The sequence below is a fragment of the Andrena cerasifolii genome, chromosome 15, assembly GCF_050908995.1.
Source record: "Andrena cerasifolii isolate SP2316 chromosome 15, iyAndCera1_principal, whole genome shotgun sequence".
In the NCBI taxonomy this organism is placed as follows: domain Eukaryota; kingdom Metazoa; phylum Arthropoda; class Insecta; order Hymenoptera; family Andrenidae; genus Andrena; species Andrena cerasifolii.
This window is the reverse complement of record NC_135132.1, coordinates 9,738,854-9,754,050: the sequence shown is the minus strand read 5'-3', so window position 1 is coordinate 9,754,050 and position 15,197 is coordinate 9,738,854. Positions and strand designations below refer to the sequence as shown.

Here is a 15,197-nt window from a genome sequence, read left to right as displayed (position 1 = left end):
GCGAACCGTTCGAATTTGAATACCGACGCTCACTTGTTTCGCGGATGGCGTTGCCCATTTAATGCATTCGTGGTCGTTATAATTGATCTTTCACAGAGCTGAGAGTGAGTCGCTGCCTCCGAAATTGCAGCGCAGAGGTAAATGAAGTATTTAATATATGAAAATACGTGGGGAGGGGAAAGACAAACGCCCATCTTTATGTATGAAATTCTTACATCGTATATTGTTTAATTCATAAATTAAACTGAGGCAGTTTTGTAACATAAATATTGATTTATTAAGTCTAGTTCAGTTCCATTCTTGTTAATGCTCTCGGTACACATTATCGATTGTTAATTGCACCGTGTGAATCTATCAGTTGACGTTGAGTTAGATCTTTGCTTTATTGCGTCTACGGACCCGTATGATGGAAGAACGGAAATGTTTGTTGGAGTAAGCGAGGAGAACGTAACTTATTTCAAGTACGAATACAAAATGCCTGAGCGTAATTGTTTTTTTTTTTTTGCAAGCTGAGAGTACCCGAGGTACGTGTAGAAAAGTAGACTTTCGTATTTCATCCTCCGCAGAGTTATCTTTTCGAGTGACACAGTCCAGACAAATAATGAATACCGGCACGAATCCCCGAATTTTCAAAGCGGATTCGCGTCCACCGACTCTGTATCTTATTAACCTACTAAAAGTATTTACAAGATCAACACGTTCCATTCGAGATAGAAACTATCCTACTAAGCTTAGTCCGATTCGGTTAGAAATTTCGATCCAGTTGGCACATCGTAGAGGCGAACGGCAGCCATTTACTCGGTTAAAGGAGTTTGTGCAGTTAGTCTGTCTTCGGTAGGCGTACAAACGAATCGGGAAGCAAAACGAAAGTTGCGATAGAATTATTGTTGATGTCCATTGGTATCGTCGAGGTGTATGATACAGGAAGCCCCTACGAACCTCGTTAATTTCACTCTCCCATTCTCTCCCTCCCATTTTCTCCGGCACACGATTTACCAAATAATCGGCTAAATGTAGCTCGTCCAAGAACCACGCTTCGGAAGTTTGCGCAACAGAACTGGCCTCGGCCAATGGTACTAAATGGAAGGACCCTAATCTATCAACAGCGTTAGATTCTCAAAGACAGATTAAAACCTCGCGACCCATGGTTTCCTAATAAACGCTCGCGTAGAGCCCCGAAGGTCCCACCCTCGATGCGCGCTTCTCGTGTTTAAAATCTGCGAATATAGTACAACTCGTAACAAAACGGACACAAATGCTTCGCTGCCACCTTCGACTTATTCCATCGCTATGCTCCTCAGTACATATTTCACTGTGCACGCGAACGCCGCGAAGCCTATAATGACGATTAGATTAGTCAGCATCCTGTGCAAAGGGCTCTGGTCTCTCTGCAGCTGATCGCTTATCAGCGACGACACTTCAGCCGTAGTGGAGTAATGCCTCGCCTGTTTCTCCAACTCTTTCCTGTGCTCCAACTCCGCTTTGATCGCCTGTTAAACACGTCTCCCATTAGCCACTCCCAACACCTCCCTCCATAAGTATAAAGAAACCACTAACAATACCTCCACAGTATCCGGGAACAGTTCGCAGAACATTTTGTCCTTCAGATTGAACTCCAAGCTCTGCGCAGCCAACTGCCTCTTCTCGTAATCCGTCGTGTAAATGCCACCCAGGGTGGGACTCTTCTCGATCTGCCGCAGAAGCCATTGGCGTTAGATACCGATCTACCGTTTCCTACATTTACATACGCACCATGAAACTAAGTAACCCGAGGAGTATGCTAGACACGCTCCACGTCGGGTTCCACGTGTCCGGATGGAAATCCGAAATGGATAAGCACAGCCTGGTGTTGACTTTGAACCTGCCGTTTGGTGTGTTCATATAAATGCTAGGAGGTTGAAACGGGAATTCCCCGGGGAATATAAGCTTCCCGTGGTAGTATCCTCCCTCGTAAGGAGTCTCCTCTGGACCTTTCATTACATAGTGCCTGAGAAAAGATTATGCAGAATATAGTATCGTTTTTCTTTGGCTACTCGTAGGAGAAGCACTGCATGCTATACCATTCCAGTATGTTAGAAGGAACTGGCTCGGCGAGGACATATGGCACGGGGTCTTTCTTAAGGCGCAGGTAGTGCTGTTTCAGTACCGCAGTCGCGCTGTTCGTTTTCCTGTTCATACTGACTACGGCGCGAACCGTTGCTTAAGCCGCTATATGGGCGCTTATCTCGTACTTCTTGGTCTCTACTGTACTGGGAAAGATACCTCCTCGGTAAGAACTTCTTTGTACAGCAGGCTTTGGTAAGAAAAGGGTTCCACTGTTGCAACAGCTCGCGACGCACGTTTTCCCACGTGGAGGCTTGAGCTTTCGATTCGGGAGGTTTGCAGCGGTTTATTTACAATGTGTCCAGTTGAAAACAGGTTTATAGTAACCTGTGCGAATGGAAGGAGTTTCCCCGAGTGACTTGCAGCGGGTCCCGTTCCGCTGGAAGATCGGCGGAGATTCGGAGGCGCGGTAAAATAGCGGTAGGGATCGCTGGGCGAGAAACCTGGGCCTAATCACCTACCGAATATTCATGAATGACACCAAAGTCTGACAGCAACCCTTCCGCGACAGAAAACATATGACTATGAAACGCAACGAATGATTTCATTTCGCTGTACAGTGCTGCCAAGATCGTCTGGCGCGACGCCTTTGGTTATCTCTACGCTCGTTGATAAATCATTCTGATCTGAGGATACTAAGCTCGGGGCGGTTATCAACCATCTTTTATCATTAGGGCCACTAGGGCATGATCGATCTTAAGATCCTCGGGAGATTTCGAATCGCTGCAGGGGCTAGTAAAGATCCAGTGGCGTAGAATAGAACTTCGAACGGGACGCTCGTGCTTTGCGAGAGAATCAGCATATGTGTATTCTGGTATTTTGATGACTATAGCTATTTGCGAGTATTTTCGGGATTGGGAAGTAATGAAAGGAATTGATTGTTAAGGAGAATAATCTTCATTAACTATGTCTATATCTGTTCTTTTCTGTTCGTATTATTACGAGTTTTTGCGTAATAACTGCGCGCGGGAAATATAAAATTCAAAATCGAAGAATCTTTTGATAACGTTGTAGGTAAAGAATTGAAATTTATATTTAATTTTAATATCCATTTGCATTTCAATTTCGGTGGAATCCTTACGGCTTGTTCATAGTGCCTGCATTTATCGAAATTCCCTAGATGTCAATATTTATAAACACTACTTAAATTACGCCTGTTTATTATTGAAAATAGATATATATGGAAGATACATCTTGAAAAATGTGATTGTAAAATAATTATAGAATCACTTCATAGGCCCCCAATGACGAATTCCACTTACGCCCAAATCGTCGTTTTTGTAATAAAATGAATATCACAAATTACATTTTGTTCCTGTTTTCGAGTCGTGATTTATATTTAAAAACCTGCATTTTCCGATAATGGCCCTTTCACAGATTTCTCTTCCATATTTCAGGAGATTTTCAAAAATCTTCAAACGAAAAACACGGGCGTTCAAATATGCTTTAGTATTCACTTGTTTAAAACCGGGATCTCTCCTAATTTAAATCTCTTATTATATTATTAAACAAAGTACTTAACAAACAATTCTATAAACTAGGTCCTTCCACTAACCCCACCTTCAATCTTCCATTTCGATCGCCAGGCTCGTCAAGCACCAATTCTCCTGAAAATCGTTCCCCTTACAATTCCCTCGAATGCAGACAATGAACGATATAAAACATACCACCTGTTGGTATCAGCCTCCACTTACATAATGGAGAGATGTAACTAGATTTCGTTCATCGATGAATGGAGCTTAAGATTCGTGACAGTCTCCGCCTCCCACCGACAATCACCGGGAAAATCGACGTTGTTGTTGACACGTTAGACCCCAACAGAGATTCCTTGGCCACTATTCATGAACTGCCCAAAAGAGTATTACAATCTTCCACCAACACTCCTTTGAATAAACCTGCTCAGTCTCCAGACTCATCCGAACGATGAGTTCTCCAGTGTCCATAAGCAACACTGGACCTACGGCTAGTGTCACTGGCATGGAAACAGTGGTGGCTGTAGCACTCGGTGCGCTCGCTGCTGTCTTCCTCGGAGCGCTCTTAGTGCTGCTCGTTATTTGCAAGAGGCAACGATGCTACTACGTAAGTTACTTGCTCCTCGCCCTGCGGCACGAGTTGCTCACGGAGTCTCTCGTTTCAGAATCAGAAAGACTCCCCGGACTTGAGTTCAGATTTGTTAGAAGGAGACAACTTGTCTGGTTTAGGCTTAGACGCATGGGAGTGCGAGGAATGGTTGGCTGGCGCTGAGAGGTATCGTTCGTTATCTTAAACAGAATCGCTCGTAAGTCTAATTAGCTTCCTGACGATTGAACTGTACGGAAACTCTAGGTGGGTCGACGATGCTACTGGTTTAGCTCCACTGTGCATCGCCGTGCTGCGATCCTGCCACGCGTTGGCTTCGAGTCTCACAGCTATCGCGGGAACGGTGAATAGTAACACCGTTCCGTTGGAGATAGTGGATGTAAGTGGAGGTGTTCTGGTTCTGTGGACTCGGCGGAGTATTACAGGGTTTCTGTCCCTCAGGTCGCTAGGCGTATTCCACCTCGCGTCGACGACGTGGTGAGGAGTTTGTATCCGCCGTTAGACGCAAGGCTGTTGGAGGCGAGGGTAGCGGCGCTGGTGCTGGCCGTCACGCATTTAGCGTTGGTAACTAAGCACGGAGTGTCGAAGAGCCACGCTAGGAAACTAGCGTTCATAGATCAGGCTTTAAGCGACATGGATTCCCATCTGTCGACGTTAAGGAACGCCGCGTTGGCCCAGGAGGTAGCGTGCTCCGTTCCAGCGTCGACGCCGGTTTGAATCTCTCGTAGGTGTATTGCTTCCATATTTCGCACGGCTTTGGGTCTTAACACTAATTAAGATTGAAGGTACACACGATGTTATGAAAAGTTACGTGTCACGTATTTTCCTTTTATTACGTCAAGGTCCAAAACCCAAGAGTGCCACTTTTGAGTTTCTTTTCTACCGACAATATTTAGCGCTTTACATTTTACCTAACGACAGTTATTATAAAAATGCATACATTACTTTCATGACGTATTAAAAAATATCGTAAGATATACATATAACATTTTTACGATCAGAGAACACTGGAGGTAATATTTTGTGATATGGATATGCGCAGAATTCGAGTCTTCCGCTGTTATACGATCAGAGTATTTATATATATATATACCTGAGGTGAAAATTCTATCTCGAGGACTGTCATTTTCGATTTATATTAAGTATTTATAAGTGTTTGTACACGACTATATTTTGTATATCTCTACGGAAACGAAATTAAGTAATTTATAGAGATAAATAGGACTTTATAATAAAGTTGAATTATAAGAAATCGAGTGTTCGTAGTGTTTTCGTAATATTTAAATGTGTTTTTATTCTTTTAATATTCTGTAATAATCTATATATATATATCCAATTTTTATATTTCTCGCAGTACAGTATCGATATCGGATCCCTAGATCGTTAGCATGGCAAAATACACCACAGATTAATCTTGCAGGTTGTCACAGAATAATTCGTTTCATTATTTAAATAAATTAGCTAAGAAACCTTCGACCACTGATAACGCTACACAGCAGCGCAAATTCAGTGCTAGACGCGGCGAACGAGTGTCCAAAAAAGAGGGAGCAGATTCTTATAACAGAGAGAAAGTACGCTGGAAATTAAAACGGAGCGGATTAGGATATAATTTTTCATCCGCATTACTTGCTTCTGTGCAAGTCCTTCTGCCTCTTCTGGTTGTCGTTCAGAACTTTGTTCTTCAGGTGTTCCTTGTAATTCAAAATATTTCCGCCCCATTTAGTGACCGCGCCATTTTCGCAGACCCAGATCTCCTCTGCCACCTGGCGAACAAACATTAATTTATATTCAGAGTCAAACGTGTTTTAGTCTTCCGTATTAGAACATACCTGATTGATCAATCTGAAGTCGTGGGATACAAGCACCATCCCTCCGTCAAAGTCATTGATCGCGTCAGCTAGCGCATCGATGGTTTCCATGTCTAAATGATTCGTTGGTTCGTCGAGAAGAAGTAGGTGAGGCACTTGCCAAGCCAGCCATGCGAACACCACTCTGCAACGCTGACCATCGGACAGCTGTCTTATTGGACATACCTGAGCGACAGAAAGGGTTTTCAGAAAAATCAGGTTTCGATAGACTTTCAAGTCCTTTAAGTGGGTATAACCGTTTAAAATCGAGAGAGTTTCGGATATGCATCCATAACTTCCGTAAAACAATAGGTCTTTAACTGGAACTTTTTTTTTAAGTAGTTCATAATACTGTCTAAATATAATACAAAAACGGAAAATCTTCATCGAGCAGTTGACTTGTAAAAAAATCCCCAAATGTACACATTTTCCGAGCGTTCAAACGGGTATACCGCCTTAAGTGATCATACCTGCTGGCGACCCGTTAATCCATAGCGTCCAATGATCTTCCTCATCTCTTCGCGCTCCTTCACATCCGGGAAAGCTTTCATCATGTAATCGAGGGGTGACATGTCCAAGTCTAACAGCTCGTGTAAATGCTGATGGTATCTTCCAATTCGAAGGTGGCTGTTCTTACGTATCATGCCACTCGACGGTACTAGCTGTAATCGAGCATTAGCATATAAATACTTCGGTGCATTTTTATCGCGTAAATTGATAACTTACGTCTCCGTATAGTAGTTTTAGAAGAGTACTCTTTCCAGCCCCGTTGGGACCAACTAACGCGAGCCTGGTATCCAAATCGATACCAAATTCTAGGTTCTTGTAGATCCAAGGTGAATCTTCGTTGTAACGAAAACTGACGTTCTGAACCATTATGACTGGTGGTGGAATAGTTCCGCAGGAGGGGAAGTAGAAATTTAATACTTTGTCGTTGACGACTTTCTCGGTGAGGCCTTGCGCTACCATCTTCGCCAAAGTTTTTTCCTTCGATTGAGCTTGCCTGGCCAGCTTGGCAGAACCGTGACCAAATCGGGCGATATAATTCTTCATGTGCGAGATTTGATCCTGCTCCCAATTGTACTGTTTCGCTTGATTCTCCAACAACTCCATCCTATTAAAAAGAAATTCATGTAGGAAACCTCGGAAAAAGAGAGCCACGGCGCCGGGAATCGAACCCGAGCCGCCCGCGTAATGATCAGCAGCGTTAAGGTGGAACCAGACGGCGCGCGAATCGGCGATCTTTGCGCACGAATCGCCGATTCACGCGCCGTCTGATTCCATCTTTAGCCACCACGGCTACGCCGACTCTCCGTGGTCCCTCAAGTCCAGGCCCCCTCTTATAGGGGTTCCTAGCAGCTTCCAACTCACCTCGTCTTCACGAAGGCTTCGTAATTCCCAGTGTAGTACTTCAACTGTCTCTTATTCACGTGAATGATATTCGTGCAAATACCATTGAGGAAATCTTGCGAATGAGAGATAATAACGAGGATTCTTTTGTACGTCTTCAGCTCCTCTTCCAGCCAGACGCAGGCATCGAGATCTAAGTGATTGGTAGGCTCGTCGAGCAGCAATAAATGAGGCTTGACGTATAAGGCTCTGGCTAGGGCGATCCGCATCCGCCAGCCCCCTGAGAAGTCTTTGGTAGGAGTTGTCTGCATTTTTGCAGTGAAACCCAGACCGTGTAAAATATGAGCGGCGCGAGCCTCCGCCGTGTCAGCAGCCATATCTTCTAATCTCTCGTAGACATCCATCAGCTGCTCTTGAGCGTCCTCTTCGTCGCACTCCACCAACTCTTCCGCCAGCTTCTCCAGCCGAACGCGCTCCTCGTCTACCTCCATGACGCACTCTAAAGCCGACTTATTGCTAGCGGGCATTTCCCTGGTCAAATGAAAGATATCGATCTGGTTAGGGATAGGAACTTCCCGGTTTCCAAGTACAGCCAACAAGGTCGACTTTCCGGAGCCGTTAAGACCGAGCAAGCCGTAGCGTCTGCCGCAGTTCAACTCCAGCATGGTATCCTGCAGCAGCTCACAGCCATGGAACGTTATAGAAAAATTAGATATCTTTATGTCTCTACTACGCGGGTGCGAAGCCAATGATCCCGTACACGCACGTGCCTCCGCGTTCAGCCTGGCGTCCGCTTCCAGTTTCAAGCACAGCGCCTCTGTGGAAAAGAGCTTTCAGTTAGATCGAAGTTGGACAGAGATTACAGCGACGATGCTCGACTTCACCTTCGATACTGATAGGGGTGGTCCCATTCGTTCCATTCTGAACGGCACCAGGACTGCCCTCCTTCCCGTCGTCTCCGCTTCTCGCCTGGCCACCCTGAGGCTGCTTCTTCCCGGACTGTCTAGCCTTCGCAGCCTCCTTCTTCTTCTGCTGCTGCTTCTTCTTCGCGTCGGACGGCATGGTTCGTCTGAAATTTCATGAGTAAACGCCTCGTGCAGCTTCTCGACGCGAACTCCAGATTGAAGCGCGGGTTACGTAAGCCGCAGGTTAGGAGCACGCCACACGTGCGTTCGGTACTGGGACCGAGGAGACGCGACGTCAATGTCGAAAATTCGAGGAATCTCCGTCTCCGTAAACTGCTCGTTGCGTGGGCCAGGCGCAGCGAGATAGACGGAGACAGATGGAGGGGCGGGAGGGGAGGCAAAGTGGGGCGACGAGGACAGACAAAGACGAAGGAAAAAGCGAGTGGAGTAGAATTTATATCGCGTTGAGAGGTCAGAGGTGACGGTAATAGGAGTAATTAGATCGCAAGTAGCGTGGAAGAAATGAGAGTGAAAAGGGAATGGAGATGCATGGCCTCGAGGGGAGATACGAAACACCTTCGGTTAGAACGAAGGGACGTCGATTTCCTGTGCTAGGTGACCCACGTCGGAATTACGGGGGTCCAACGGCAGCCGGGTGCTTCGTCTCTCCCCGCGGAATCTGTGGTCGCAGAGCAACCTCGCGAAATTACCTAGTTGTGCGCCAAAAATTGAACGACCCGTGCAACACGCGATCACACGTGCATGGATAAAGGCAAAGCTGGGCAAAGCCGTCAAAACGACGCCGTCTTCCGGGTTAAGCGCGAGGTGGCGCCACTGGGCCCGCGCAGGTCCTAACGCCGCGGCGCTGCACGAGAATCGAAACAGTTGCGTCCTGGTGTCCGTTGCGGGAGGATGTTTGTGATGAGAGTGGTCGCGGTTTGTAGGTTATGGCGTGTACGCGATTGAGGATAGGGAGGCTTGGGATCTCCGGCTTCCTCGATATTTCCAAGGGCTTGTGGCAACTCGAGCAGAGGGCAGAGGAATCTGTGAACGATGGAATTGCTGCTGTGGAAAGGCAGAGGTACCGTGAATTTTCGGCGCACCGATGGTGAGCTCCTTTTATTTGTCAGTTATTTATAATTGAATATGTGAATGTTGATTATTGTTGCGATGATGTTGGTGGACGGGTGTGGAGGTATGTTTGGATATGAAGGGTTAAAAGAGTGTTGGGAAATTTGAAGTTTTGAGAGGTTAACGCTGCGTCTTGCCGCCATATTGGATTGTGGGGAAAAAGGCGGGAAGGCAGCTGAAATTGAATTTTTTGTGGAATGATTTTTTTTTTATTATCAAATAATCAAATATGTTTGATTATTTCATGGTAGAGATGTTATACTGTTAAGAAAGAGTTTTTTCTTTGCGATTTTAATTGTTCGAGATATGATTGGTTAAAGATGGTCATTATCGAATAGGATCGAAAGGGAACTGCTTTCGATTGTCGAATATTTAAACACACTTCTTACAATTTAATTACTGTCTTGTTTATTAGCTTAATAGAGAATCAGAGGAAGGTCATTTAGGGTGAGAATGCATACATTGAAAAGCAGTGGTGGAACAATTAAACGATTCGTTTAGGAATTAATAGCAAGGTCTTATTAAACTGAGAACCATTTATAATTGCGTTCAACTTCGTTGTGACGGCTTTAATTTGAGGTTACAAAGGGAGCAATTTCTTTCGAGCAATCGCGACAATAAAACCGTGGCATTTTATAATTGGAGGGGCGAAAGCATTTTCCAACTAGCTTGTCAAACCGACTTAGCCTACATTACGTTGCATTGTTATCGAAAATCGTAAAAAAAGAGAAATTTACAATTTACTTAATTACTTCATATTTTCTTTGCAATTACAATGGTATCTAGTACAGACCTAACCCTTGCTAATCTTCACACGAAATTTCATTAAAATCAGAATTTTCGGGTTGGAAATACATATTCCCTTGTTAGCAATAGGCGGCTGACCAAACACTGACCTAGACCACTTTCAGTCATAAGGTCTGACTATGCTTAGACTTAACCACTGATGGTCTGACCAAACCCTCTCGTAACCCCTTTGGAATTTTACCTTAACGCAGGCCTAACCAGAAGTGCCTAAACTACCCCAAACTACATTTCATCCCCTGAAAACTGAACCAATAATATTAATTACAAATGTGCTTCCTAATAAATTTCTCTAATTAAATCAGCATCATGATTGAACCTAGCATTTCCCCATAACATTTAATTTCCCTTTCACAAAAGTCCACTTCAGAACGTCCCACCCTTGGAAGGAAAATTCCAATCCTTTTTAAATCGCGGGCGAAAAGAATCGCATTCCTCGCCTGAGGCTTCATCGTTCGAACAGCCGTAGTTCGTTAAAGAAGTGTGTTCTGATGAATGAACGAATGGATAAACGACGGTGGTAGGGGGTGGTTAAAAGAAGAGACGGACTTGCGCCCCTGCTTGCCCGAAGTCTGTCGGCTCGGGGGTGGGGGGCAAGGAGGGCGTAGGACGCGTAGAGGGGTGGGGGTGCAGGCTTAATTGCACCGCATCACAGAACGTAGTATTTCGTAGTACGTAATGGTGGGGGTGTAATGCGTCCTCGGTCGTCCTCGTCCTCGTCGGCAGCGTCGTCGTCTACGTCGTTATTCGAATGTAAGCTCTGCACGCTCTCCTGGATCGACGTATGCGTACCACTGACGTACCCAGCCCCTAAATATTAGGGGGCTACCACCGAAGAGGCGACTTTTTTATTTCTCAAGTTTAAAGAAATTCGGTTCGTGGAGAGGACAGTGTAGGGTGCCATTTTAATGGGTCATTTTGACTTCTGAAATTTTGGAATCTTGAATTCTAGGATTTTGAAACTCTAGTTTTGGAATATCGAATCTCAGAATCTCATATTTGGAATTATGAACTTCCACCCTTGAATTTTTAAATTTTCGAATTTTCGGCTTCTGAATGTTGGGATCTGTAATTCTAGGACTTTGAATCTCAAATTTTGGAATATCGAATCTCAGAATCTCAGATTTGGAATTATGAACCTTCACCCTTGAATTTTTAAATTTTCGAATTTTCGGCTTCTGAATTTTGGAATCTGTAATTCTAGGACTTTGAATCTCAAATTTTGGAATATCGAATCTCAGAATCTCGAATTTGGAATTATGAACCTCCACCCTTGAATTTTTAAATTTTCGAATTTTCGGCTCCTGAATGTTGGGATCTGTAATTCTGGGACTTTGAATCTCAAATTTTGGAATATCGAATCTCAGAATCTCGAATTTGGAATTATGAACCTCCACCCTTGAATTTTTAAATTTTCGAATTTTCGGCTTCTGAATGTTGGGATCTGTAATTCTAGGACTTTGAATCTCAAATTTTGGAATATCGAATCTCAGAATCTCAGATTTGGAATTGTGAACCTCCACCCTTGAATTTTTAAATTTTCGAATTTTCGGCTTCTGAATGTTGGGATCTGTAATTCTGGGACTTTGAATCTCAAATTTTGGAATATCGAATCTCAGAATCTCGAATTTGGAATTATGAACCTCCACCCTTGAATTTTTAAATTTTCGAATTTTCGGCTTCTGAATGTTGGGATCTGTAATTCTGGGACTTTGAATCTCAAATTTTGGAATATCGAATCTCAGATTTGGATTTGTGAACCTCCACCCTTGAATTTTTAAATTTTCGAATTTTCGGCTTCTGAATGTTGGGATCTGTAATTCTAGGACTTTGAATCTCAAATTTTGGAATATCGAATCTCAGAATCTCAGATTTGGAATTGTGAACCTCCACCCTTGAATTTTTAAATTTTCGAATTTTCGGCTTCTGAATGTTGGGATCTGTAATTCTGGGACTTTGAATCTCAAATTTTGGAATATCGAATCTCAGAATCTCAGATTTGGAATTGTGAACCTCCACCCTTGAATTTTTAAATTTTCGAATTTTCGGCTTCTGAATGTTGGGATCTGTAATTCTGGGACTTTGAATCTCAAATTTTGGAATATCGAATCTCAGATTTGGATTTGTGAACCTCCACCCTTGAATTTTTAAATTTTCGAATTTTCGACTTCTGAATGTTGGGATCTGTAATTCTGGGACTTTGAATCTCAAATTTTGGAATATCGAATCTCAGAATCTCAGATTTGGAATTGTGAACCTCCACCCTTGAATTTTTAAATTTTCGAATTTTCGGCTTCTGAATGTTGGGATCTGTAATTCTGGGACTTTGAATCTCAAATTTTGGAATATCGAATCTCAGAATCTCAGATTTGGAATTGTGAACCTCCACCCTTGAATTTTTAAATTTTCGAATTTTCGGCTTCTGAATGTTGGGATCTGTAATTCTGGGACTTTGAATCTCAAATTTTGGAATATCGAATCTCAGATTTGGATTTGTGAACCTCCACCCTTGAATTTTTAAATTTTCGAATTTTCGGCTTCTGAATGTTGGGATCTGTAATTCTAGGACTTTGAATCTCAAATTTTGGAATATCGAATCTCAGAATCTCGAATTTGGAATTATGAACCTCCACCCTTGAATTTTTAAATTTTCGAATTTTCGGCTTCTGAATGTTGGGATCTGTAATTCTGGGACTTTGAATCTCAAATTTTGGAATATCGAATCTCAGATTTGGATTTGTGAACCTCCACCCTTGAATTTTTAAATTTTCGAATTTTCGGCTTCTGAATGTTGGGATCTGTAATTCTAGGACTTTGAATCTCAAATTTTGGAATATCGAATCTCAGAATCTCAGATTTGGAATTGTGAACCTCCACCCTTGAATTTTTAAATTTCGAATTTTCGGCTTCTGAATGTTGGGATCTGTAATTCTGGGACTTTGAATCTCAAATTTTGGAATATCGAATCTCAGAATCTCAGATTTGGAATTGTGAACCTCCACCCTTGAATTTTTAAATTTTCGAATTTTCGGCTTCTGAATGTTGGGATCTGTAATTCTGGGACTTTGAATCTCAAATTTTGGAATATCGAATCTCAGAATCTCAGATTTGGAATTGTGAACCTCCACCCTTGAATTTTTAAATTTTCGAATTTTCGGCTTCTGAATGTTGGGATCTGTAATTCTGGGACTTTGAATCTCAAATTTTGGAATATCGAATCTCAGAATCTCAGATTTGGAATTGTGAACCTCCACCCTTGAATTTTTAAATTTTCGAATTTTCGACTTCTGAATGTTGGGATCTGTAATTCTGGGACTTTGAATCTCAAATTTTGGAATATCGAATCTCAGAATCTCAGATTTGGAATTGTGAACCTCCACCCTTGAATTTTTAAATTTTCGAATTTTCGGCTTCTGAATGTTGGGATCTGTAATTCTGGGACTTTGAATCTCAAATTTTGGAATATCGAATCTCAGAATCTCGAATTTGGAATTATGAACCTCCACCCTTGAATTTTTAAATTTTCGAATTTTCGGCTTCTGAATGTTGGGATCTGTAATTCTGGGACTTTGAATCTCAAATTTTGGAATATCGAATCTCAGAATCTCGAATTTGGAATTATGAACCTCCACCCTTGAATTTTTAAATTTTCGAATTTTCGGCTTCTGAATGTTGGGATCTGTAATTCTAGGACTTTGAATCTCAAATTTTGGAATATCGAATCTCAGAATCTCAGATTTGGAATTGTGAACCTCCACCCTTGAATTTTTAAATTTTCGAATTTTCGGCTTCTGAATGTTGGGATCTGTAATTCTGGGACTTTGAATCTCAAATTTTGGAATATCGAATCTCAGAATCTCAGATTTGGAATTGTGAACCTCCACCCTTGAATTTTTAAATTTTCGAATTTTCGGCTTCTGAATGTTGGGATCTGTAATTCTGGGACTTTGAATCTCAAATTTTGGAATATCGAATCTCAGAATCTCAGATTTGGAATTGTGAACCTCCACCCTTGAATTTTTAAATTTTCGAATTTTCGGCTTCTGAATGTTGGGATCTGTAATTCTGGGACTTTGAATCTCAAATTTTGGAATATCGAATCTCAGATTTGGATTTGTGAACCTCCACCCTTGAATTTTTAAATTTTCGAATTTTCGGCTTCTGAATGTTGGGATCTGTAATTCTGGGACTTTGAATCTCAAATTTTGGAATATCGAATCTCAGAATCTCGAATTTGGAATTATGAACCTCCACCCTTGAATTTTTAAATTTTCGAATTTTCGGCTTCTGAATGTTGGGATCTGTAATTCTGGGACTTTGAATCTCAAATTTTGGAATATCGAATCTCAGAATCTCAGATTTGGAATTGTGAACCTCCACCCTTGAATTTTTAAATTTTCGAATTTTCGGCTTCTGAATGTTGGGATCTGTAATTCTGGGACTTTGAATCTCAAATTTTGGAATATCGAATCTCAGAATCTCAGATTTGGAATTGTGAACCTCCACCCTTGAATTTTTAAATTTTCGAATTTTCGGCTTCTGAATGTTGGGATCTGTAATTCTGGGACTTTGAATCTCAAATTTTGGAATATCGAATCTCAGATTTGGATTTGTGAACCTCCACCCTTGAATTTTTAAATTTTCGAATTTTCGGCTTCTGAATGTTGGGATCTGTAATTCTAGGACTTTGAATCTCAAATTTTGGAATATCGAATCTCAGAATCTCGAATTTGGAATTATGAACCTCCACCCTTGAATTTTTAAATTTTCGAATTTTCGGCTTCTGAATGTTGGGATCTGTAATTCTGGGACTTTGAATCTCAAATTTTGGAATATCGAATCTCAGATTTGGATTTGTGAACCTCCACCCTTGAATTTTTAAATTTTCGAATTTTCGGCTTCTGAATGTTGGGATCTGTAATTCTGGGACTTTGAATCTCAAATTTTGGAATATCGAATCTCAGAATCTCAGATTTGG

General features: G+C 42.3%; 4 protein-coding genes across 21 annotated transcripts in view; 2 read left to right on the top strand and 2 right to left on the bottom strand.

Annotated features, from left to right (window-relative positions):
* Positions 1–253: 253 nt before the first annotated feature.
* LOC143377319 (ubiquitin-conjugating enzyme E2 J2) lies at positions 254–2,847 on the bottom strand. 3 transcript variants are annotated; one of them, XM_076828469.1, is made up of 5 exons: positions 2,565–2,842; positions 2,061–2,249; positions 1,753–1,987; positions 1,563–1,691; positions 254–1,490 (listed from the first exon to the last, which is right to left on the bottom strand). In XM_076828469.1, exons 2-5 carry the CDS (start codon positions 2,174–2,176, stop codon positions 1,278–1,280), a joined length of 693 nt encoding a protein of 230 aa, XP_076684584.1. In that variant the 5' UTR covers positions 2,177–2,249; positions 2,565–2,842; the 3' UTR covers positions 254–1,277. The 3 variants fall into 3 exon arrangements, with proteins under 3 accessions (XP_076684584.1, XP_076684583.1, XP_076684586.1); XM_076828468.1 differs by having other exon boundaries at positions 2,061–2,430; positions 2,561–2,841; XM_076828471.1 differs by lacking the exon at positions 2,061–2,249 and having other exon boundaries at positions 2,565–2,847.
* Positions 2,848–3,647: 800 nt separating this feature from the next.
* Tmem98 (transmembrane protein 98) lies at positions 3,648–5,434 on the top strand. The gene is made up of 4 exons (XM_076828472.1): positions 3,648–4,182; positions 4,241–4,350; positions 4,429–4,561; positions 4,624–5,434. The coding sequence occupies exons 1-4, from the start codon at positions 4,027–4,029 to the stop codon at positions 4,897–4,899; spliced, it is 675 nt and encodes a 224-aa protein (XP_076684587.1). The 5' UTR covers positions 3,648–4,026; the 3' UTR covers positions 4,900–5,434.
* LOC143377302 (ATP-binding cassette sub-family F member 2) lies at positions 4,980–9,129 on the bottom strand. Of its 3 annotated transcripts, none has more exons than XM_076828427.1 (7): positions 8,995–9,129; positions 8,264–8,448; positions 7,401–8,196; positions 6,756–7,143; positions 6,500–6,691; positions 6,012–6,215; positions 4,980–5,945 (listed from the first exon to the last, which is right to left on the bottom strand). In XM_076828427.1, exons 2-7 carry the CDS (start codon positions 8,439–8,441, stop codon positions 5,805–5,807), a joined length of 1,899 nt encoding a protein of 632 aa, XP_076684542.1. In that variant the 5' UTR covers positions 8,442–8,448; positions 8,995–9,129; the 3' UTR covers positions 4,980–5,804. The 3 variants fall into 3 exon arrangements, with proteins under 3 accessions (XP_076684542.1, XP_076684544.1, XP_076684543.1); XM_076828429.1 differs by having other exon boundaries at positions 8,909–9,034; XM_076828428.1 differs by having other exon boundaries at positions 8,861–8,999.
* A 53-nt stretch (positions 9,130–9,182) lies between these two features.
* The window catches only part of LOC143377293 (rho GTPase-activating protein 100F-like), a 112,134-nt gene continuing 106,119 nt past the window's right edge, over positions 9,183–15,197 (top strand). For 11 of the 14 annotated variants that reach the window (XR_013087283.1, XR_013087282.1, XR_013087281.1 and 8 more), the window contains exon 1: positions 9,184–9,392. The gene's annotated coding sequence lies outside the window, so the exon portion shown is untranslated. Of the gene's footprint in view, positions 9,393–15,197 lie in introns of all 14 variants that reach the window. The other 3 variants (XM_076828397.1, XM_076828396.1, XM_076828395.1) reach the window with 1 other exon arrangement.